Source organism: Notothenia rossii, assembly GCF_949606895.1.
Source record: "Notothenia rossii genome assembly, chromosome: 12".
Taxonomy (NCBI): domain Eukaryota; kingdom Metazoa; phylum Chordata; class Actinopteri; order Perciformes; family Nototheniidae; genus Notothenia; species Notothenia rossii.
Window position 1 is genome coordinate 2,661,154 of NC_136911.1, and position 25,127 is coordinate 2,686,280.

At 43.5% G+C, this 25,127-nt stretch overlaps 1 protein-coding gene across 5 annotated transcripts in view; it reads left to right on the top strand.

The window, feature by feature from the left end:
- The window catches only part of sema5a (sema domain, seven thrombospondin repeats (type 1 and type 1-like), transmembrane domain (TM) and short cytoplasmic domain, (semaphorin) 5A), a 169,902-nt gene that overhangs the window by 37,362 nt on the left and 107,413 nt on the right, over positions 1–25,127 (top strand). For all 5 annotated transcript variants that reach the window (XR_013804388.1, XM_079661723.1, XM_079661724.1 and 2 more), the window contains exons 3-4: positions 13,830–13,929; positions 16,954–16,999. Coding sequence is in view for 4 of the 5 variants with exons in the window: in XM_079661723.1 (XP_079517849.1) it covers positions 13,830–13,929; positions 16,954–16,999 (146 nt within the window). In the remaining variant the exon portion in view is untranslated. The remainder of the gene's footprint in view (positions 1–13,829; positions 13,930–16,953; positions 17,000–25,127) is intronic.

A 25,127-nucleotide genomic window follows, 5' to 3' on the forward strand; every position in this document is an offset into this window, starting at 1 on the left:
AGTCAGCCTGTATTTAAGTGCAGCTGATAGCTCTTTATTCCTTCCCATGAGACACAAAGCAGACACAACCTTCCTCGCATGCCTTTACTACAGCATCAGATTTCACCGTCTTTACCCCTCCATCGTACATTGCTATTGAACAACTAAACTGTAATGAAATGAAGTGAAACTTAGTCGAAGGAGAGGGTCAATAGAGATCAATGGTGGTTCTGTCTGCTCTGTGCGAAGCAGCCAGATGTCATTGAGCTGTTTTCAGTCCAGCAGAGTTTCAGTCAGATAATCACATGAGGTTCAGTCCGGGGTGAAATGCAACTGAAGACCAAGGTCAGTGCATGTCTAAAGATCCACGACATGTATTCAGTAACTCCGCCGTGCACGGACAGCAGGTCGAAAACAATCTGTGGCGGGAAGATGTACAGTGACGTTGGAGTCTTTCCATAAAAACACATATGGTGGTGACGAACAGTACAGTAACTCGCTATAGAGTATATTAAGCACTTTCCCTCGTAAGCCTTCGTAAGATTAGAACAAAAAGCGAACTAAGAACGTTACGATAAATACCGTGACATCATCAAATAAAGTCAATATTTCAGGTGATATGCACAGTAGCCTCCATTAACCTAACGATATTGCTTTTGTATTAACTCAGACAATCATACTACCAATCAGGTAGCTATTTATACCAATAAATACAAGTGGGCAGGAGGGTGAGGGTGACAGTCGTTTAGTTTATTTTTTATATTACCCACTTGATTATGAAGCAATGTATTTTTCCCAGTTGTCCACATGTATAAAGTGTGAAACCACACAGTATCTAGATGCCCTTTAAGTAGTCAATGTAGGGAAAGTTGCAGTTTCCCCACGACATACCCAGTAACATCCTCTGTCTCATTATAATGACGTCTCCCAGTGTCATTTCAGTCCTGGCGAAATCTCCTTCACTTTTTCTGTTAACCCCATGACACCTGCCACTGAGGTTAAGGAGAAGAAGGTTAGGAGAATTCAAAAGACCTTATTTTATTTTACGATTTGACCGCAGCCCAGAACTCTACAACCCTCAATTTTCGTCTTTCTCAGCAGCCTTCATCTCTTCATTGTTAGCTGAGGTGGCTCTTCTCTCTGTGCCATTTGTGTGCAATGATGATGACTAACTGTGTGAGAGGTATTGGGTCTCTCTAATGTACCATAATGGCCCATGTGGCATTATGATTTTGCACAAATATAGGTGCATTCATAAAAATGGACGACATTTCCGTTCCTTATCAGACATGGTCCACGACACAAAGCACCCAGTGGAGAAGATAACAGATTTTTTAGAGACTTATTATATGATCGTAGAATTTGTCTTGTAAAAATCTAGAGAGTCTGTTTGCCCAGCCTACAAATACACTTCAAACTTCACTTCTGGTTAGAGGCATTACGCTCACACATCTGCATCCAAACTGTTAAAAGGTGGAATTGTTGCTCGTAAAATGAAATCGCACCGATGCAGAAACGTTACCCAGAATGCAGGTACATTTCATTGCCTTGTTAATATGCTGCTGGACCCTCAAGGTTCGCCCACAGTTTCCGAGCTCACACGCTGTCCACACACCAGCTTCGTCTGCCTGGTTTTATGGACAAGTGGGGCGACAGAAAGCATAACAAGTTTAAACACAGCTTTATAATGATGCTTTGTTTACTGCCTTCCCCAATCTTACTTACGCTCACCTTGTGGAAGTGTCGCACCTTTTCCGAGCAGCTGCTAACTCCCATGGTCTCATGACTGTCTCTCACAGCTATATTTATGTTTTAATGACTTTCCTTACATGGCGTGATCATAGTCTGTGTGCGGTTCAAACACATCTCATTGTTCTGACTCGCACAGTAGCCACAGACCAAATTACAGCCTTTTCCTTTTTTGCAATGAACAAGTTATGAGTCATTGCAGAATCCATATGCACGCACAAACAGGGACGAGGAACCTTTCTTTAAACCTGTGATTATTCTCTTCTGTGTGCCATTGTGCTCGGTGTAATGTAGTTTAATCCCTGGTTGTTGAAAATGTGCAGCGCTGCCATGGCTGCTCTTCAGTGGAGCTGGGAGGACTACAAACACATTAAGTATACCCTGCGGAGCACTTTACACCCCCACTCGGCACAGGAGAGCCTTCTACTCTTGGACATACATTTAGAGATGTGGCTGCAGCATTACAGCGAGAATATGGCTTTGACTTGCACTTAAATAGTTTGACGTTTTGGTAAATACTCTTTTTTACTAAAATGTCTGATGCATAGAAGTCTAACGACAACCAATGATAATGGCTATTTAATTAGCGGATAACATTCAACATTTTACAAAGAAGACGACTGCTCTGATTTCTCTTTTTCAGATACGATAAAAACGACTCATCCCGAGGTGAATAGGATAAAAAAAATGTTTACTTATAGTCAGGGGTGCACATAACTGGTACGCAGGCAACAATCTGAAATGCGTACCGTCACTTGTGTCACAAAGCGCATTTGCGTACCGACGTACTTGTGAAGCTTTTCCAGAAGGCGGCTAGATCACCGGACGACAGAGTCGGTCTCCGTGTGCACAGACAGGGCTGCTGCTAACGTCGGTCTGTACGACGGAATTGTGCCAAAACTACGCCAACCGGCTGCGGAGGGAGACTCCCCCCCCCCCCCCCCCTTCACTGGAGAACTGCGCTAAAACAGCTGATCACAGCGTTCACACTCTGTGGTCACGAAGTACTCCACTAGCCCGTCCGTCCGTCCGTCCGTCCGTCCGTCCGTCGACTTTCCTGAAGTATTCCACTAGCAGCCCCCCTCACTAAGAAAGTTATGTGCACCCCTGCTTATAGTGTCTTACTAACATTGAGAGAGACAATCTCATGATCACAACGTTCACGCTCTGTAGTCACGAAGTACTCCACTAGCCCCCGTCCCCCCGTCCCCCCCCAGGTACTCATCTGATTGCCTCACTGAGAAAGTTATGTGCACCCCTGCTGACAGTGTCTTGCTAACATTGAGAGAGAAAATCTGAAAAGTAATGTTTTAAAAAAAAAGCAAAAAGTCATCATGTCATTCTAGCTTTTGGTGAATTTAATCCAAAAATCTTAATTTATTTAATTACAGAATCAAATCTTTACCCATCAATATTCATAAGAATTAGTAAATGAGATGTCGTGTGTAAAAGAGTGAGTTTCGATGAACGTATTAGTGTAAAGGCATTATTTTGTCCACCTTATGTTTTGCTAATCTTCCATTGAATGAGCTGTTAGAAGAACAATAACAGGACCTTGGAGTTAAGGACATTGAGGCATTCATTCTTCATCCTTTCCTGACATTTCAGAACGTCTATCAACAAATAGGAAAAACATGAATTGCCTCCAGTTGGATGAATGTATTCAAGCGTGAGATAGAAAACCTGTCTTTTTGTGTTCAAGGCTGAGGTGCCAGTCGGTGAAAGGAAATAAAGGAGCGATATTCTGCAGCTTCTTCATTGTTCATGTTCACAATGCTCACACTTCAAGCTAGCCTGGTAACAAATAGTACTTTTGAGCACAAAGAGCCAGGGTCAACGTTTGTCCATGTTCCAGAGACAGTGGATCTTTCTCTGTGTGAGTGTGGTTGTTGAAGGGCGTTCCTCACATGGCTTTGACCCCGGTGGGATGGTGGTTTTCTGACTTGGCACAACACTTGGCCGACAGATCTGCTACTATGGTGCGAGGACGCTAACGTCTAAAGACCACTCTCGGTTTGAGAAATGTAGGGTTTGAGAAAGAAAGTGAAGCCTATAGCTCGGCAGCTACGTCCCTAATGTTTATACAGAGTATACACTCAGGTCTGAATATAGCTTCAGGAGGGGGCCAATGTAAATGTGGCTTTTATGGAATCATTTAAAGAGGGGTGTTGAATGGCTTCATCCCATTTTTAGTACAGGAAGGTCAGACTTTTGGTCCAAAGACAAATACTGTAGGCCAGGGGTGACAAACTCAAATACACAGTGGGCCAAAATTAAAAAATGGGTACTAGCCGAGGGCCGGACTGGTTCAATGTTTATAGCAGAACTTATTGAAATGAACTTATTGCACATATTAAACCTGAACTAACAAAGCTTAAATGATTGCCTATAAAAACAACATTAAACATTAAATAATCAGTTGCATTTCTTATGGCTCTATCTGCAGCTTTTTCAGAGTCATTTCTTATGATTACATTTTCCCACAGGCCAACAACAGCTTCAACAAAACTATTCCCCTCAAAGAGAAACCAAACATGCCCTGTTGTCGTGAGAGAGAAACATCCATTAAACTCAGTGTGCTGCTCTGTGATGCTAGCTCAGATACTTGGCATCTCATCTTGGGTGCAAGCTCATCAATGTTTGGGCTCAGGCTCTGAGCTGAGGAGACCCTCAGGATGGAGTGAAGGTGTGCGTGCAATATACCGGCGGGCCTGATCTAATAGTGATTAGAAATTATCCTGCAGGCCGAAATTAAATCCACCAAGGGCCTGATTTGGCCCCCGGGCCTCGAGTTTGACACATGTGCTGTAGGCGGTGCTTTTTAATGAGTTGTTGTACATCTCTGTGAAGTTAATGATTGAATGTGAGAGTAAATACTTGAATGTAACAAACGCAACAAAACAAATCTTTAAAATATGTATTTCAAAATTGCAATTGGCGACACAAATCGATGCCACTGATTCTGAGTATTTTGCTATTGTAGCTGAGAGCCCGTGAGAGGTAGTGTCTTAATGAAGTGTTGTATTCAACAACTGTCCCTGAGTGTAGGCTTTGAAAGGTTATAAACGGTGGTGTAAACAAAGCCTTCTGCAGGACATGCCCGTGGCCACGTCTCTGAGGACAGGAACTGCTTTACAGCCTCAGAACGAGCTCGCCTTTATCATCCCTGAACGGCTAGCACGTCGTTAGAGAGGCGAGTGAAGGCAGGGAAATAAACAAATGGCCTCATAGCATTCATAAAGGCAACAGGATCCTTTAATTGGTCATTTGGGGGTGATTCTTTTTTAAATTGAAAGCCCTCCAAGGTTTTTAATGCTTAGAAACATTTGGTCGGCTATTCGTGTCCGAGGTCAGCTATGTTCCTGCCGTGTTTTATGTTAATGGTTTCCAGTGGAATGAATAGGGGACTTTTCCATATTTTTGGACTTGTTGTCTTAGATTTACCCGCTGCAATAAAAGACCCACAAGACATTTCCTTACAAATATATTTTTATCTTTATTTGTAAGTGGCCCGAAGACATCTCCCGCTCCCTCTATAACCGAATGACTGAGATTACAATATTTTATTACACACTTATTTGTGGTTTCACAGTGGTTTGTTTTGCATGAATCACTCGATGTCCCACGGCCACAGACGTTTTGAGGTTGCAGGACTTCTAGCTGTAAAACATGCTTGTTGTTCCAGCTTTAAATAACATAATTGGAGGGGAAACCTTCAAACACAAGGTCTCGTCTTACTTCGCCTTTTACTTTGGAGTGTTTGCTTTCATTTCAACCTGCTTCCTTGCATCAACTTCACCAAATAGTTGCCATTCTTTTGCCTCCATGACCACATTTAGGGCTGCTGAGTTGGCTGCCACCACTCACAGTCAAACCATTCATGATCCAGAAGTGCTTCCACATGTGGCGGCCATTGTGGAGCTATCACTTTGAGCGCTGGCAGAAAGAAGAACGGCCTCTGATGCCCGGTGTAAATATTTATATATGCTGTCATTTTGTCTTTGTGTCAGAGGCGGGAATAACAAACGGGATGTGAGTGATGGGCTGTTTCTATTTTGAGGAGGAGGGAAACAGGGGTTAAGGGGATAAGATGGGACGAGAAACAGGGGGAGGTGTGTGTGTGTGTGTGTGTGTGTGTGTGTGTGTGTGTGTGTGTGTGTGTGTGTGTGTGTGTGTGTGTGTGTGTGTGTGTGTGTGTGTGTGTGTGTGTGTGTGTGTGTGTGTGTGTGTGTGTGTGTGTGTGTGTGTGTGTGTGTGTGTGTGTGTGTGTGTGTGTGTGTGTGTGTGTGTGTGTGTGTGTGTGTGTGTTCGTTGATTTTAATATTGGTTCAGAGCCCCGGCTGCTGTCTGAGTTTTCCTCCCATTCTGTGTGTGTGTGTGTGTGTGTGTGTGTGTGTGTGTGTGTGTGTGTGTGTGTGTGTGTGTGTGTGTGTGTGTGTGTGTGTGTGTGTGTGTGTGTGTGTGTGTGTGTGTGTGTGTGTGTGTGTGTGTGTGTGTGTGTGTGTGTGTGTGTGTGTGTGTGTGTGTGTGTGTGTGTGTGTGTGTGTGTGTGTGTGTGTGTGTGTGTGTGTGTGTTCGTTGATTTTAATATTGGTTCAGAGCCCCGGCTGCTGTCTGAGTTTTCCTCCCATTCTGTGTGTGTGTGTGTGTGTGTGTGTGTGTGTGTGTGTGTGTGTGTGTGTGTGTGTGTGTGTGTGTGTGTGTGTGTGTGTGTGTGTGTGTGTGTGTGTGTGTGTGTGTGTGTGTGTGTGTGTGTGTGTGTGTGTGTGTGTGTGTGTGTGTGTGTGTGTGTGTGTGTGTGTGTGTGTGTGTGTGTGTGTGTGTGCACGTGTGTGTGTGATTACGCCTGCGTCTCATCAGCAGCCAATCCCTTGATTCAGGCAGCAGCTGTACACGCATGGCTGTGATGTGATTACATTATCACATTTAAAGCCACGCTGATGGGAACCCATGCTACATGCAAAGCAGGAAATCTAGGAAAGAGAGGTTGTTTTTTTTTAAAGATAGATATTAGCTCAGGGTTATCCTACTGTTTCATTTTTACAGGATTAACGGAAGGGTTGGTTTGAAGGGATCTTAAAAACATCCCTGGGTGCTTCTGAAGTTAACTTTGTTCAACCAAGACAAAGACAGGTAAAATCACAGGTTGATTTGTACCCATTTTTTATGTAATTAGCTGATTAAAAGGGCGTTATCATTAGGCGCGTTCACACCAAGTACTTTTCCCACAAAGGTTCCTGAGAACTCAGTACAGATCGCGTTCACACCGGAAATTAGTCCCTGAGGGTGGATTAGGCAAATGAAGCCGCTGACGTCACTTCTTCTTCTTCTTCTTCTTCTGCTTTGGGTTTACTGGCAGGCCGCAAACAACTTCACGGCGTATACTGCCACCCGAAGTCCCCGGCCGGAAGTCCCCGGAGTTGGGGACTGTCCCAGCAGCTTCTACTGAAGCCTTCCGAGTAAACGGCCAGAACGCCGACACCTCCTCATCTCCACCGCTCCCATGTTTTATTTTGTGTTGTCATAAGTTAGTCTCTCTGCGTTTTTGCGCTGGGCTAATGCTAATGCTAATAATGCAATGCGAGGATAATAAAATGGCGGCTTCACAAACATTTTTGGGAGTTTGACGGGGCGTGGTTTGCAATACGCTCAGCCAATCAGACACAGGAACCTTTTTCTCCCACGAAAGTCCCTGCTCTCTAGCAGGGACGGAAAAGGGGGTAAAAAAGGTTCTCATTAACTCATTTAGTTCCTGGGACTTTTTGGTGTGAACGCAACTAAATCGTAGTTCTCAGGAACCTTTGTGGGAAAAGTACTTGGTGTGAACGCGCCTATTGGTGATCGCTGATTTACTTCGATCCATGATAGTTAACACCGAGTTGATCCTGATGGTATGGCCAACGATGAGTGTGTCGGTTTACCATTTATATGTCACACAGGCTAATCTGAGCTTTTGTAATATGTTGTTAAGCTGATTTAGGTTAAGGGAATACAACGACCTGGTAAAGTAATAGATAGGTTTGGATTGAAAGGTTGTGTGTTTTTTGTGCCATCTATCACCCCGTACCTTTGCCTTTTAAATAGAGTTTCTTTCTCTTTAGACTACGAAACCTTATTTCCGTCAACACTCCTGTCATAAGTCGCTGTCCTCTTTTTTTATACCTTGTTTCGGTGATAAATCATGTGAATAAATAACTGATAACGCCAGTGATTAATCCACTGACACGACACCATGTGTTGATGAAGGACAAATTATAAGAATAATTTTCCAAGATGGCAAAATGAGTGAAAAATGAATTAAAGAAAGAAAACATTTAAAATTATAATAGAAATTGTGATGATAAATAAGATAAAAAATTATAGTATGATTAACAATAATTACGACAACAAAAAACTATTAAAACTACATACTTCCTGCACCAACAACATGCTTCTAAAAAACAAATGAAATCATAGTAATAAGTCTCTCTGTGTGGTGAAGCTAGCCCAGTCTCCTTCTGTGTGTTTTCTAATCCAAGTGTGCCACAGTTGTTTCCCTGCAGTAAAGCCTCTGACCCCCAGAGACGACTCCCTGTATTAAGCTCCAGCCTTGGAAGGGGCCCTCGCTGGTTATGAATGTTTATGAATGGCCCTTGGCCCCGTCACAAAGAGCCATCAATCCTCTCACTGCTGTTATGTTCAATTAGAACCTTTACCCCCCTTTTCCACACTCCAACAAATATCCTCTCTTCTCTGTTTCTGTCTCACACACACACACACACACACACACACACACACACACACACACACACACACACACACACACACACACACACACACACACACACACACACACACACAGGCACACTCTCTCTCTCTCTAACACACACACACACACACACACACACACACACACACACACACACACACACACACACACACACACACACACACACACACACACACACACACACACACACACACACACACACACACACACTCCATCACGCCGTTAGCGAGCCTCCCCTGGTGAGTCAGGGAGATTTATGGAGGAGGCGCTGGGTTCGTGGAGTGGCGTCTCCCCCCGGGGGGTGTCACTGCTACATTTGTATTCCAGTGGATCGTCTCTGTGAAACACAAGCCCAGTGGAGCCTAAAGATTGGCACATTCCAAACTTTGTGTCTCCCTACAGAATACGCCGAGCTGAGGCCATTAAGCAAAAGTGAAACCTTTGGGGTGGAGTATTTTCGTGATCTCACAAATATGTATTTCACAGCTGCTAATGAAAATGTATTTTCGCAGTGAAACATGGCGTCAGAAGAAGTGAGATTCTCTCGTCCTGTCACTGGAGCTTTGAGGAGAAAGGGCGCTTTGCATACAGTGGGTTCTCGCAGCAGACGATGTTTTGTTCGGAGGTCCCTCTACGTGAGCTGGAGGAGGCAGATGCTCTTTGGAAGCTTCTGGTTTTCTTGTTCTGTTTGTGTTGGTTTTGAAATCCCACGTCTGGCTCCGAATCCAAAGGACCTGCTTTTGATGCAGTCGAGGGAGAGCGTGCTTTCATTTGAAGCGCTGTGTGACAGGTGCGCCTGTGGAAGCATGTAATGTGTCGTGGAGAGAGGATGCTAAAGCTGTCCTCTCCCTCTGTTCCCACCCTGATGGAAAAGCTCCCTGGTAAATTAAGAAAGTCCCTTTGAGTCTGGAAATAACTCACAATGTAGTGATGGATGATTTTAAATCACTGTGGCAACCACAGCTCGAAACTCTGCAGGGGTTCTGGCGCTTTACCCAAAATAGTAATTTCTGGAGGAAAGGTCCGATATTTGTCGAGGATGTTTGGCAGGTAGTTCTTTTTTATTGTCCAAAACATGATTCTTACAATCCCCAAATGTGTAGCTACTAAATAAAATATATATTTTAACATCTCAGTCAACTATAGTCTCAAGGCTTACGCAATGTTTTGGCACCTTGCACTCCAAATTCTGCCAGACATCAATATCGATGGATAGTCCTGAGTTGTCCTTGCTACGCTGGAAATGGAGTTTAAGGCCAAATAAAAGTATTTGAGGAAAATAGGGAATTATTCAAGCTTTGTCGGATTGGTTTGCTTACGGCCCATGCTGCCCATCTTCTTACTATATGCTGGATCTGCAACAGACAAATCTGAGTTTCTCCAGAAAGATTCATGCACCAGCCCAAGCAAGGTTTCTTGGAAATAACTCATTCAATATGAAATGAGCATACAAAATGTACCAATTAGTTGAGGAATAGAGTAAGAGCGCCAGCCCTGAAAAAATATTGAATACTGAAAGACTTCCAGAATAAGCACATTGTATTCCTCGAACGGTATCTCACTCAGATTTCAGAGATTGGATCAGACTCCACTACAGCAGATTGGTTTGTAACAGCTCAGGAGATAGTGAGGGGTAGAAAAGTGTTCAGGGATAGAATAGGAAAGAATACCTCACTCAGACTTCAGAGAAAAAGAGAAGATATGCTTGAGCTGTGTTACCATTATTATAAAGCTCACGTGATTTTGATGTTATGTTAAATGTTTGTTTTTCCTGTATTGTGTCTTTTGTTGATGTTAAACATGGAGCTGCTGTGATGCAAGTCAAATTTGATCATTCAAGTATTATCGTATCGTAAGTTTTGCAGCTCCAGACATTTTCTTTGATAGTGAAGGTTCAGTACTTATTTATTTACAAGTTAAAATGGCTTCAGTTTGAGCATGTAGTATAGCGACAGAGTGAACACATCACCATAAAGACATGAAGACAGATTGAGCACCCTGCACTGAACCTATCGGGTAACGGGCGTTAGACTGGCCGTCCTCATCGCTCCACAGCCGCGATTCGATTGGTCAGGGGTTAATGGGTTGGGCGCCATGAGAAGAGGCATGTGGAGGATAAGATGTCCGTGTCTGTCTGGGATATCTCTCTCTCTCCCTCCTCGTGTGTGTTTAGATCCACCGTACCAAGGTCAATTTCCATAAAAAGTATACAGTGTACATTTACATGAAAGCTGTTAATCAACATTCCTCCGTTTTTTTGGACTCACTTATAAAAGGTGTAAGATTAAAGGTGGGGTGGGTAAGTTTGAGAAACCGGCTCGAGATACACTTGTTGTTAAATTCCATGGAATGCTCTTAACATCCCGATAGCAATGAATATCTGAAGTGCTTTGACAATAAATCCATAAAAATTGAAGCCGTGGCGTTGTAAAAAGCACGACCAATCATCTGAGCCGGCCCGGCTAAAGTAACTGGATGGCCTACCTGCCTGTCAGCCTTCCATCTGTGCACAAACTTATCTCGTGCCCTCATTGGTCATGTGCGCGTTCGTGTGTGTTGGAGGAGGGGCTCTGTGAGGAAGTGGCACATTTGTTCCGGCTGTGTATTTTCTAATTCTAGCGCACTCGAGCTGGTTTCTCCAAAATTACCTACCCCACCTTTAAGTCTCACTTCTGTTTTAAGGAGGCTAATGGTGCAAAATCGAATTTCTTTCCGGGCCAACAACCGAGCTGAGTATGCTAAACTACTGAGAGAATCGCTGGCAATTACAACAAGATGAACATATTTGACCGTGATTTAATTGTAATAAGTTTCAAAATGATGCCGAAGTAACAACATACTGATACCGGTTAGTAAAAACCATGAATTAATGCTTTGACCAGTCTGCAGACAGACGGCAGGCGAAACACCTTTTAAAATGCGTGTTTTCTAAATGGAGCTTGGCTAAGCTAACGCTGTATATGCTCCGACCGTCCACACTCACAACAACGGCCTGCAGACATAAATAAACCAGCGACTGTATTCTCCATGACACAGACAGTCTGTGGTTTGGACTTGTTTAACTTTTGTCTAGTTTCTGAACAGATATGAGGAGCTGTGAGCTCTGAGGGCTAACAGCTAACAGCTGATGTTGGTTTTGTGTTTCTTCTAGAAGATGACGTCACGGCTCCGCCTACACTGCGTTACTATAGTTACTGCCCCAGTTCCTCAACTGTAATGGAAAGGCAGCATAAAGTGAGCCAGGCCTAACGAGGCCTAGCCATACCGTACCAAGCCGAGCGAGGCCCTGCAGTGGAAAAGCGCCATTAGAAGCACTTATTTAAGAGCATTGTAACCGTATTAACCAGTCTGTCAATTTGTTTTTTATTCAATATCCTTTTCATCTACTTCGTTATGACTGACTTTCAAATGGGTCTCATGCAGAAGGCAATGCAATGTGCTTTCTTTTAACCTCTTTAATAGCAAAAAACTGTAACAAAAAGTGAGACCTTTAAACATATAAGACTTTAGAAGTGGACGCATTCTTACTTTAAAACCTACGCCACTGGTGGACTAACTTGTCGTATCTTTTATTTAAGTAAAACATCCCAATGGAAATGACTTTATTGAAAGAAAAGCACTTAAAACCTGTCTTGTGCTTAATATAGATAAAGTATTTGAAGTAGCAGTACTTATAATGCTGAAAAATATCCTCTGTGAGTGTGATACTGTCATATTTTAGACATTGAGCTCATTTTGACTGTACCGTAAGTGCGGTTGTGCAGATTAAACTTCAACAAAGTAAATTAATAATTAATATGAATGTATCGATATCAAAAATGAATAATAAATGTAGTGGAGGAAAACATATTATCCCTCTGAAATTGTAGTGGAAGTCTTACAGTAAGAAGCGAGCCATACTAACTGAGATGAAGGTTAATGATATCATGGACCTACTGCACTGGAACACAGACACTTTATGCAGCCCATTATTTTGAATAAGACCCACCTTTTCAGTCGGTTTCAGGACCTTTGCAGACATGTGGAAATATCGTTTTGCACCTGCCAATAATTCAGAATGACTGCTCTATAACTAGAGGCTAAAGTCTCTGCAGTTGTGACGGTGAAAACTCATTGTAATGCAAAACACAACTGTGATTGCTCTGGAGTTGGCATCACAAATGTGACTCCACATCACTTAAGGAAGAGAGAAAGGGAAAGAAGAACAAAGAACTAATGGAAAGACTTGTTTCTTTAAAAGCAATGACTCATCGACAAAAGATCACATGCTCACCCTGTTTTACCTTTAGTTAACTTTCTCTCTCAAAGCATAGTCAGTCTTTATATACATCTTGTCCGTGTTTAACACCAGTGAACTTACCCTCATAGCATCCATGCAACCTACACAACAAGACTAGAGATTGCATAACAAACGCTGAGCAACACCAAAGTAGTGAGCACGTTAAAAACTCAAACAAGAAAACACAGCGTTTAAAGCAATACCTCACTTACAATCATCTTGTTCTAACTTGAACTTGCATGCATTCTTGCTCAAACAGGCATGCACACTGCTCATCTGTGCACACTGCTCATCTGTGCAATGTTAGAAGTGCAAGCATGATAAAGAGAAGTTTTAAACAGTACGGTTTTAGTGAAAATGTATGCGTAGTGATTATACGACTGTATGAACGAGACTTGGATTATTCTGGACGATTTGTAAACGTATGTGTTGATATAGTTTTGCTGTTGGTAAACCCGGCTTCACTTGTATTAAATGTATCATTCTCCAGAACCCAAGGTAACACAGTGTGAGTAATTAATATTTAAATTATCATTTTGCAGGTGTACTATTTCGTAAAGACTCTTGAGAAAAGTTACGGTAGCACTTTAAACACAGCCATCGTCACAGCCGTCATCTGCAGTCCTTGACTCCGATTGGCTCACACCTTTTGTGTCATCTGTAGTCCTTGACTCCGATTGGCTCACACCTTTTGTGTCATCTGTAGTCCTTGACTCCGATTGGCTCACACCTTTTGTGTCATCTGCAGTCCTTGAGTCCGATTGGCTCACACGTTTTGTGTCATCTGCAGTCCTTGACTCCGATTGGCTCACACCTTTTGTGTCATCTGCAGTCCTTGACTCCGATTGGCTCACACCTTTTGTGTCATCTGCAGTCCTTGACTCCGATTGGCTCCCACCTTTTGTGTCATCTGCAGTCCTTGAGTCCGATTGGCTCACACCTTTTGTGTCATCTGCAGTCCTTGACTCCGATTTGCTCACACCTTTTGTGTCATCTGCAGTCCTTGACTCCGATTGGCTCACACCTTTTGTGTCCTTTTCCTTTTGTTCGCAGAGATGGAGCCGTGGATGTGCCGGTTCAAGGCCGAGGGCACGGTGGATTACTCCCAGCTGACCTTTGACCCCGGCCAGAACGAGCTGATCGTCGGCGCCAGGTAACCCATCTGTTTTGCCTCCTATTTTCTCTTTCTTTTCTCTTCCTTATTGTTGCTTTCTATGTTCCTGTCTTTCATTGCCCTTTGTTTCCCTGTTTGCTGGTGCATTGCATGAGTAATGATGAGTTTCTAAAGATGTCTTTAAATGCCGTAGAAAATGGCGCTGGAGATCGTTTCCAGGTCCATTGTCTTTGTGTGTGTGTATGCAGTTTCTCTGTGATGACAATGAGTTTGAACGCCTATAATGACAGTGTGTTTTCTGTACTATGTCCATGCATACATAGACAGACATTACAGCGTGTGTGTGTTTGTATGGTGCATTCATTCACACTGTGAGAGGCTGCTTCCAGATGAAGTGCACTTCTGTTAATGGCTTGGTTGTCAATAGAGAGAAACACTCACCACAACATGAAGTAGAGATAAGAGAGGCTCGCAGCAGGAAGGTGAGCAGCAACACAAACACAACCGAAGTGCCCGGGGAATTTACTAATGCATCGAGACCTGAGATGGAAACAGGCTAATCAGTGAGAGTGTGTGTGTGGACAGATGCAGGGCAAAGGTCAGGAGGCGAGTGGGATCTCACTGAAACTTCTGACAACATTTCAATTAATAATGTATAACAAACACTCGTTTTTTTTTACCTGAGAATGTTTTTTAGCCACAACTCCGACATTTCTACAACATATCAGCTGAGCCTGAGTTCATTTCTCAACTTGATGAGTGTGAGAGGTGTCGTGTGGATGGATGGCTGCAGGCTGCAGGACGATGAGTGATAATGGAAGGAAGGAGGGATCGATGTAAATATCAATAAAGTAACACACTGAGACCTGGCTCACAGCCACTCTTCAGGAGAATGATAGATCGCAGAGAAAGTGTTTGGTTGCATGTTTGAAGATTTTAAATTACATATCTACTTTATGGAAAAGCGATGCATGCACTCTGCCTGCGAAATACATTTCCAACAAGTGCAATCCTTCAATCTCTAAAAATATCTTCCGCTGTTAAGACCATTTCCTCTGCAGCGACATTATGACTGAACAAACAGTACAGAGTATGGATACACGCAAGTCTCAAATGGAGAAGGAAGTCACAATAAATAATGTTTCCAGTCCTAATTGTCAGTTTTTATGTAATCTCATCCTGGTAATGGTGTATAATGGTTTTAGTAGACAGGCCGAGACATCGTTAGTCAATAAACAGAATCCTCGTCATGAGAGCGCCTTCATTAGAACCTAATGGTTCTTGAAAAGTTGTAAATGCCGATGAAACGGTTGTGTTTGTGTTTTGCACATTTGAAAGGCAAAGCAGGATGGGCTTTTATCAGAGCGAGGATTCTCCGCCAGGCTTTGATTCTCTTTCCATCTCTCTCCCTGTTTCTGACACTAAAGGTTTTTAGCACCTTTTATACAGCCCTGATTAAACTCTTAAAAACTCCTCATGCCAACCTTAAGTAGTATCAACATTAAAAGCTACTGTTGCATCTTTTTAAACAAGAAAACAACTCATTGTGCACTTAACATCAGTTCAAAGGACTTGGGTAGTGAGGCTGCACGTGAACGTTTGGGAGTTTTATTGTGGGTAATATAGGCGCCAAGTATTGACAAGGAAGTGGGATATCTTTGGCCTTCATGGGTTTGATAATTCCCATAAGGTACAATGCTAAATACCTCCTAAGTGTGTCGACGTCTGAACTGTTTTACCCCCAACTTGCTGCTAAAGCCCCCGTCACACTGTCCCGAAATTGACACCCGATGGACACGAATATGGAATTTTGAATTTTGCACGAAGATGGCCCCGAACCACACGAAGGCAACATTTACATTACATTTAAGATAATTTAATACAACTGCAACGAGAGTAACACAAACAATGATGTTAAAGTACTATGATACTGTACTGATATTTTCGGACTTTGTTCTTTACTTTCTCCGTCTTCATATGTAGAAGATATTAAGTTTTCTCCGTCATGTTGTTTCCATAGCAACAACAACTTCCTCGCCTTCAAAATAATATATTATATCCTTTTTAGTTTCAGAACACAAATTGGGTTATTTACATAATATGTTTACATGATTTTGTTGTGCAATAAAACAACCCGATGGACACACGATAAAGGAAATGTTCAAATTCGGCTCTGATCGTAGCAACATCGGGACATTCGTGAGGGCATCTTAAGCCATCGTATGACCGCCGGTGGAGTTTCTCAGGCTCCGGCAGCAACTTCGTGAGCGGTGGCAAAATCTTTGGCATGCCAGAAGATTGCCGAAGGACCTTGCGAAGGTTCATTTTCGTGTTGAATTTGTGTGTCAGTTTTGCCCTTCGTAAGGCCAGCGTGAGAGCATCTTGTTATCATCGGTGCCATCGGGCATTTGCCCCGATCAGAGTGAGGGCGAATGCCCGATGGCACCGATGATAACAAGATGCCCTAACGATTCGACAAGATGCCCTCACGAGTTCCTTACGAAGTTGCCGCTCACGAAGTTGCTGCCGGAACCTGAGAAACCCCACCGGCGGTCATACGATGGCTTAAGATGCCCTCACGAATGGCTTACGAAGGGCAAAATGGACACACGAAGTCAACACGAAAATGAACCTTCACAAGGTCCTTCGGCAATGCTTTGTGATGCCAAAGATTTTGCCACCGCTCACGAAGTTGCTCCCGGAGCCTGAGAAACTCCACCGGCGGTCATACGATGGCTTAAGATGCCCTCACGAATGGCCCGATGTTGTTACGATCACAGCCGAATTTGAACATTTCCTTAATCGTGTGTCCATCGGGTGTCAATTTCGGGACAGTGTGACAGGGGCTTTAGGCATTTAAAGTCGGCACACTTTCTTCTTGAAGGTAGAAATCCCTTTCATACCGGTGTCACCACGGGCAAGGTTTTGAAGATAAAAGCAGGAGAGAGAGGCGATACGGATAGAGACTGTAATGCAGAGCTGTGGCCTTCGAGCAGTGATCCAGTGACATCCACACAAAATGTCTCCATCAGCTCACACACTCCTTGTCTTTTCATTTCACAGAAACCACCTCTTCAGGCTCAATCTGGAGGACCTGTCACTGATCCAGGTGAGTGCTAATTCTCCGATTCTGCCTCAGTCTGAATCACAGACTTTACCGAGTGAACATGAGCTCACTGTCTGCTCACACAGCGCGTTAAAGTCGCAGCGTGATGCCAGCTCCCACAACTTAAAGCCGTCTCAGTAAAATGGTTTAGCACCTCACATGTCACAACAACTTCCCATCCGCCGGAGTGACGCTGGGTTTTGGTTCGACAGCGCTTCGGAGGGAATAGTGATGTGAAGTAAAGACAGCATAAAAAACCCTGCGTGTTTAATTCCAATTTGAAAGTGTGTATGACATGCAGCACGGGGGAATTAACATCATGTGCAACTTCTAACATGTGATGTTAAGTTCCCGAGGTGGAGAGAAAATCAAATCATATTAAGCATTAAAGAGGAATTAGCGAAACTTCAGGGCTGGAATTCATGTTGGCACAAAACATGCATAAATAAAAGTAAGCTCAAGGTGGCGATTATTCTTTTGTTTCAACTTTATCCAAACCCCCTTCTCAACATCCTCTTATTTTCCTTCCCCTTATCACACTTTTTTGAGCGTGGAGCGGAGCATTTTGCGACCCACTGAGTGACCATCCAAACACATGGAGGTGTACCTGAGAGAGGGGAAAACACACCGGTTAGTTTAAAAGGTGTTTAATAAGAACTTTAAAGAAGGACCGGAGGATCAGAAGCACTTCTCAATGAAGACGTTTCTCACTTTAGGTATCGGTTCACTTTCTCTCAGATGTTTCACTTTTCCCAAATTCTGATTTTTTTGTTTCGTGGAATTTTGACTTTTCCTCAGAATTGACTTGGTTTCTCAGACTATTTACCAAAATTCTGATAATTCTCTAAAGACCGTTTCCTTTCCGTGAGGTAGCAGCCAGGGTTTGTCCACTCTTGATGTTTGCCATTTACTCCCTGCAAAACCCCAGAGGGAGAGGATGAGAAGGGGGAGAATGGTTGGATCGAACAAAAGACACTGGGATGGGAAAACGAGAAAAACGGTGCGAAGATATTAGAGGCTGAATTTCTACACAGAGGGAAGAAGAAGAAGAAACCCCCCACGGAGCCACGAGGACTCATGCAGAGCCGCTCTTTTGTCGCCGGTCAATGGGACGGCGATGCTTTTTATACCCGAGCACCCAATCATCCCTCCTTCTTTATTTCATCCTGCGCTCGGCTGGCGCTGCAGAATCAGAGAGGAGATTCCACCGACCCAATCACCCCCTCGTCTCCAGAAACACCCGAGAACAGACCTGCTAATCCCCGCCAGGCCAATTCAAGATGGCCTGTGTCTGCTTTGCATTTGATTGCAGAGTCAAGTTCAACTGCTGAGGAGCCTTTCCTTTATCCGCCCCCCTTTAAAATATGCTTCTCTCCTTTCTCATATCCCACCCTGGCATGAAACAGAGGATTAATTGCACTGAGGTTCTTCTGTAGCTGCAGTTTACATACATTTTTCATTCCTATTGTTGTTGGATTTGAAAGAGTTGAATGGATTCCCCCTCTGGCTTCGTTGCTCCACTCACATTACATGCATTGCTGCTTGATCAGATATATTTACAAGGGAATATGGTTCTGAGTGTCAGAGCGAACAAAGAAAGCATGAGCACAAACACTCGTTAGCAGCCCCGGCGCCTTTTGTGAAAGTTGCATAATTGTGAAACTTCACGAGGGTCTGTTCTTTTCTTCCTCTCCAGCAGAAGGAAAACCAGCTAAAAGCTACGCCCACGCTTGTCTTTGTGATTTCACTCCATCCCCATGCATCAGCCGTGTCAGATAATGCCCAGTGGCAGTGATGTGTTCCTGCTTAAAGGGAGGCTGTGCTGTTTGACAGAGCACAAGGCTTACAGCTGCTGTGATACAAACAGCCTATCACGCTTTAAGAGGTGGATATAATTACCATATGATTGATGGCGGGCTGATCTCATCTTGTGTGTGCGTGCATGAAACATTTATAGAAAAGCCAAGGTCTTCTGCTGCGTGAAGGCAACATGAATCCCGCCCACTTCGCCTGCCCTGAGTTGGAGTATGATTTTCAGGCAGAAAATAAACTATGAATATGTGGTAGCCTGGTTTTATGGAGGGTTTAGAGAGTAGTGACACTCAGTCTGGTAGCTAAACACTGGTCTAAACTGCTCTATTGCACATATCGAGTTGAGTCTCGCAGATCGATAAAGTCTGAGCCCAGCAACCATAATCTCCTCAGTAAATGCCCTCGTAGCTTGGAGATGTTAAAACACTGAAAAGAAGCCATCAGACGACGAGGGGAGAGGACACCTTTGTTAGAAGTGTAGATGATAAGTGAGAGAGATCATTGCATGATTGCAAGGTCTATATCTGTTTCTCATTGGGTTTGGGAGTAGAGAGGGTTCAGTCACTTAGCACTTAGAGATTGTTCGTAGACAGAGAGGGTGGGCATCATTTGAGAGGAAATCTACTTTCTAAACAACTCAAGGTCAGAACAACTCTGAGAAGTATGAGCATAACAATCTGTGGGGTGATTTTATGGAATGGTTTGGAGCAGGAGTTCAAACAAAGCACAAGCATCATTCAGTTTGAAAGGATGTACAGAAACACTTTTTTGAAAAACGATGAGAATGAAGAGAGTATATGTATGTATAAATGTAAATGTATGTAGGAATAACTTGCATAATGATTTAAAGGACAATCATAGATAAAGTAAGGGGGGGGAATTAATAAGCATTTGCTTCCTCCTGCTCCCTTTCGGACACATATGATTTATTATTAATATTAATATGAAGACTTTTTTTTGTTTTTTTGTTGAATACAGATATTACCATGAATGTGGATGGATACTGTATTTTAACAATGCGGTATTCCGTTTTTTCACATTTTGTTATTTTTTAATCTGTAAGAAAGAAAGAAAGATTTTAAAGTTAGTCTGTTTAATAATTCATTTATTTTATATAGGCGCCTTTCAAGGCTCTCAAGGTCGCCGTACAAACACATAAAAAACAAGATACACAATAGATAACACCAGCATAAGAAACATAAACAAGGCAATGCAGTATATACATCAATCAAATAACCAAATAACTAAAACAGAGGATGTGTGATGGATAATGATCAGGGTGGATATGCGAGTGTGAAAAGATGTGTTTTGAGGCGTGATTTGAAAATGGGGAGAGAGTCAGCGTTGCGGATGTCAGGTGGGGGGTTTACATGGCAGCAAGGCACTTGAATCATAAAGAGATCTCTCACGTTAAATGAACTTGCTCACATGCACTCGATCTGAATTGCAATCGGGGGCCGGAGTGGGCCGAGGCAGGCCTTGAAACATGACTGAACTCCCCGTGGCCTTGAGTGAAGTTAATATCTGGCTCTTAAAGGTTTTTTTTCTGCCGCTCGAAGAGTCCTACATCTCCCTGTCAACCTTTACCCTCATCTTCACTGATCTGGAAAACACTGTCAGGAACAAAAGGTGGATCATTTTCTCCTTTCTCCATTTTTGACAAGGACTCATCTCTTCAGCTGTAGACTTTTAGAGCGTCCACAGCCAAAAAGCAACAAAAAAACGGAAGCCACAAAGCGCAAAATCCTTCCTCAATTAACAGGTGAGTCCCGCTTTGAATCCCACGTCTGTTCCTTATTGTCCTTCTGCCCCTCGGACCATCATCGGCTGGCATCGCCATTATCCAGCGCGCACGGCCCACAGCACAGAGTGTACAAACACTGATGAATTGGCCCCAGTAAATTTGCATTGTGTTCAATTTCCCTTTGTGCTGCCAGAGCTGATGAATGGCCAAACCGCTCCATGTACCACTCTCCCTTTGCTTTCTGTGTAAGGAGCGCCACAATAATATTATTTGTTGTTGTTGAATGCAGGGATCACAGTTACCAGTTAGTAGCTCCATTTTCACACCTGGTTTGTAACAAGCACACCTTCGTTCTGCTCCTATACCAACATGTCTCATTGGAATAAACATACATAGAAGGATTCATCCAGTGGGGAAGTTACGTTTTGTGACAAATGCTCTATTTAAAAAAAAAAGGAAAGTTAATAATAAAATATCAGGAAAAAAAATCACAATTAAAACGCTTTATTGATCCCAAGGTGGAAATTAAGTGTTGTTACAGTTGCTCCATTAAAAATAAATTATAATGGAATAAAACTATTTTTGATAATAAGAAGTAAAGAAATGTACAATATGAACATACACAAAGTAAATATTGTGGGGGAAACTTCTGAAGCAATAGGAGCCAGGACTCAGAGAGACACGAGGAGAGCTGGAGCTCCGATGGAGTCAGGACTCAGAGACACGAGGAGAGCTGGAGCTCCGATGGAGTCAGGACTCAGAGACACGAGGAGAGCTGGAGCTTTGATGGAGTCAGGACTCAGAGACACGAGGAGAGCTGGAGCTTTGATGGAGTCAGGACTCAGAGAGACACGAGGAGAGCTGGAGCTCTGATGGAGTCAGGACTCAGAGAGACACGAGGAGAGCTGGAGCTCTGATGGAGTCAGGACTCAGAGACACGAGGAGAGCTGGAGCTCTGATGGAGTCAGGACTCAGAGAGACACGAGGAGAACTGGAGCTCTGATGGAGTCAGGACTCAGAGACACGAGGAGAGCTGGAGCTCTGATGGAGTCAGGACTCAGAGACACACGAGGAGAGCTGGAGCTCTGATGGAGTCAGGACTCAGAGAGACACGAGGAGAGCTGGAGCTCTGATGGAGTCAGGACTCAGAGAGACACGAGGAGAGCTGGAGCTCTGATGGAGTCAGGACTCAGAGAGACACGAGGAGAGCTGGAGCTCTGATGGAGTCAGGACTCAGAGAGACACGAGGAGAGCTGGAGCTCTGATGGAGTCAGGACTCAGAGACACGAGGAGAGGTGGAGCTTTGATGGAGTCAGGACTCAGAGAGACACGAGGAGAGCTGGAGCTCTGATGGAGTCAGGACTCAGAGAGACGAGGAGAGCTGGAGCTCTGATGGAGTCAGGACTCAGAGAGACACGAGGAGAGCTGGAGCTCTGATGGAGTCAGGACTCAGAGAGACACGAGGAGAGCTGGAGCTCTGATGGAGTCAGGACTCAGAGACACGAGGAGAGCTGGAGCTTTGATGGAAAACACTGACGGTTTATTTGGAGCTTCGGCCGGAGAATTCACAAGACATGTCCCGGGCCACGGTCTGACCACACGGTAGAGATGCCACAATCAATCCTGAAGAGCCCTCCTGTAGCTCCAGGTTTGAACTATCAGAGTGTAATAATCAACATTCTTCAATAGATAGACTAAACAGCTGAGGACACTGAATCACATTTGTTGTCGCTTATGGCTCGGGGTCATCTACCCCCCGAGAAGGATGTGTTCCAGGTGTCCCACAACAACAACTATCTCTGACCGAGAGTTGCAGCCCCTCCTTAAGGGGGATAACGGCTGCTCGAGGCTGGGCATCTGCGTCACAGGGCGGAGGAGGAGGACATGCAGGGCGAATTATTCCCTGACAAATATGAATATCTATCATGAAATATTGAATTAAATTAAGATCTGCTAATTAACATTAGAAAATAAAGACAATAAAAGCAATAAGATTAAAAAAAGGTATATTAAACATATGAATATAAAGAAATAAGTGAAATACGCATCGTACTACAATATATCGAACAATACATATTTAAAAAGATGTATATAACATTATATACAGTGATGTATACGTATTAATAACGATATACAGTAAAAGACAGATAATTGCAGTGTATTACAGCTTAAGGTGTTATTAGAATTGCACAGTTGAATAGTTGAATAATTGCGAGCATACAGCCCAAATATCTTTGCTAATGTGTGGTCTCAATAAGAGCTTGTTGGATCCACTATCCTAAGGAATGGTGTTAATGTAAGAAGACGTTGAGAGAGCAAGAATCCAATATCAGCGTTCTGTTTCCACGCTGAACGGGAAGCAGGATGCAGACGCTGCAGAGTTACTCTGCGTTAGTCAATAAGCACCGGGATGAGCAGGATCAGTGGCATTGTTCCCCATTCAATACAGCACAGACTAAATGAGTGGATATTCACTCCAGACACTATCCATAACACTCCCCTTGGCAACACTCTGTTCAGATGTATACTGTACATTTGTCTTCACTCCCCCTTCTATTGTTGGGTCGTCAAGAAGGAAAAGGCAGACACAAGCCTCTCTCCAGTCACACATGTTGTATTTCACGGGGCCTGGCTCTCGCAATTACACTTCTTCAGACGGACAATTAGCCCGGCTAATCAGTCGCTTACAGAAACGGCCCTCCATAGCTCTGCAAGCGTTGCTAATTAAATTACTAGAACTCACTAACTCGCCCATTTACATGCATAAAGTAAACCCCCCCCCCCCCCCCCCCCCCCGTGTTGAATCAGGTTGTAAGAGGCGGAACAGGGGGTCCATACAGCTGCAACTTATCTCCTCACGCTGCTAAGATGATTCGTGTAGAGACATGACATCAAGAGCAATTTCATTTATGAATCTTTCAGCAGTTTGCATCAGCAGACATCTGTGTGAATAGCAAATATTGTGCCAGCAAATCAAAAGGCGAGATCAGCTATTCAGAAGACGAGATTAGATTTCCCCGGCAGGATTCGCCCAGCTCTCACTCTCAGTCCTCGTGTAAGTAGACGCTCCGCCAGACGTCTCATGGATCTGGACAGCTGTCAGCGGCGTGCGCGTGTTCTCCGGACCCTCTTGATGCTACATTTATTCAGAATCTTGTCTGGAAACTGTGCTGTTTGGGAATTCAGCTCCTCTCCTCCTCCTCCTCGCTGCCCACACTGTCTCCTTTGTTCTGGCTGGCTCCTGGTTTGGACTCTGTTGTTTTTCTGTCTCATTTCCCTCTCCTCCCTTCCCACTCTCGCTCCCTTGGTATCTGTCCTGAACCCACCTCTTTGCGACAAAAGCCCCACAGTGTGAGTCTGACAGGAGGCCCTGAGCACAAAGGATCATCTCTGAGGATTGCACACATTACAGGGGACAGTAAAGAGGGCGGACGCACACAACACAACAGCAGAGGAATCTTTTTTATTCAGCTTTCCTGAAGCAACTGCTGAAGACTGTGCCAAGTTCCCTCTGCCTCGCTCTGGATTCCTGCATCTAAATCTTGTTTTATTATTTATTTTTTCTCTGGTTTTTGAAAGAATTAGAACCAAGTAGTTGCTGATTTATGAAAGGGGGACATTAATACTAAAAGTAAGTCCAACATTGCAAGAAGCAGGAGCAATCTTGCAGTAGAATGATTATCAAAACCGGCATAAAGCTTCCATCATGTATGTAACAGGGGAACTGTACCCTACATTAGTTTGTTTGGCACACAACAGTTCACTCACATGCTAGTATTAGGTTATAATCCAAGTCAATGGGTCAAACAATTCTACACGGTCTGTCAAAATATGAAATTGGTGACAAAAATACTATTATTATTATAAGCTTACATTGGCAAAGAGACCGATGTAAATTAGTGGATACCTTTCTTTTTAGGCATATCAACTTCCCTTAAAGGTGGGGTAGGTAAGTTTGAGAAACCGGCTCGAGATACACTTTTGGTTATATTCGATGGAATGTTCTTAACATCCCGATAGCAATGAATATCTGAAGTGCTTTGACAAAAAATACATAACAACATATCATCTGTGGAAGCCGTGGCGCTGTAAAAAGCACGACCAATCATCTGAGCCGGCCCGGCTAAAGTAACTGGATGGCCTACCTGCCTGTCAGCCTTCCATCTGTGCACAAACTTATCTCGTGCCCTCATTGGTCATGTGCGCGTTCGTGTGTGTTGGAGGAGGGGCTCTGTGAGGAAGTGGCACATTTGTTCCGGTTGTGTATTTTCAAATTCTCGCGCACTCGAGCTGGTTTCTCCAAAATTACCGACCCCACCTTTAAGTGAATTCTGTGTAGTTCAAACAAAACAAAAAAATCATGATTTATGGTAATAGCTGTATATGGATGGGTCAAATAATCCTGCACGGTCCGTCAAAATATGAAATTGGTCACAAAAATACTATTATTATTATAAGCTTACATTGGCAAAGAGACCGATGTAAATGATTGGATACCTTTCTGTTTAGGCATATCAACTTCCCTTGAGGTCCTAAAGTTGTATCATTGTCTGATAAGCATATCGTCAATGTATT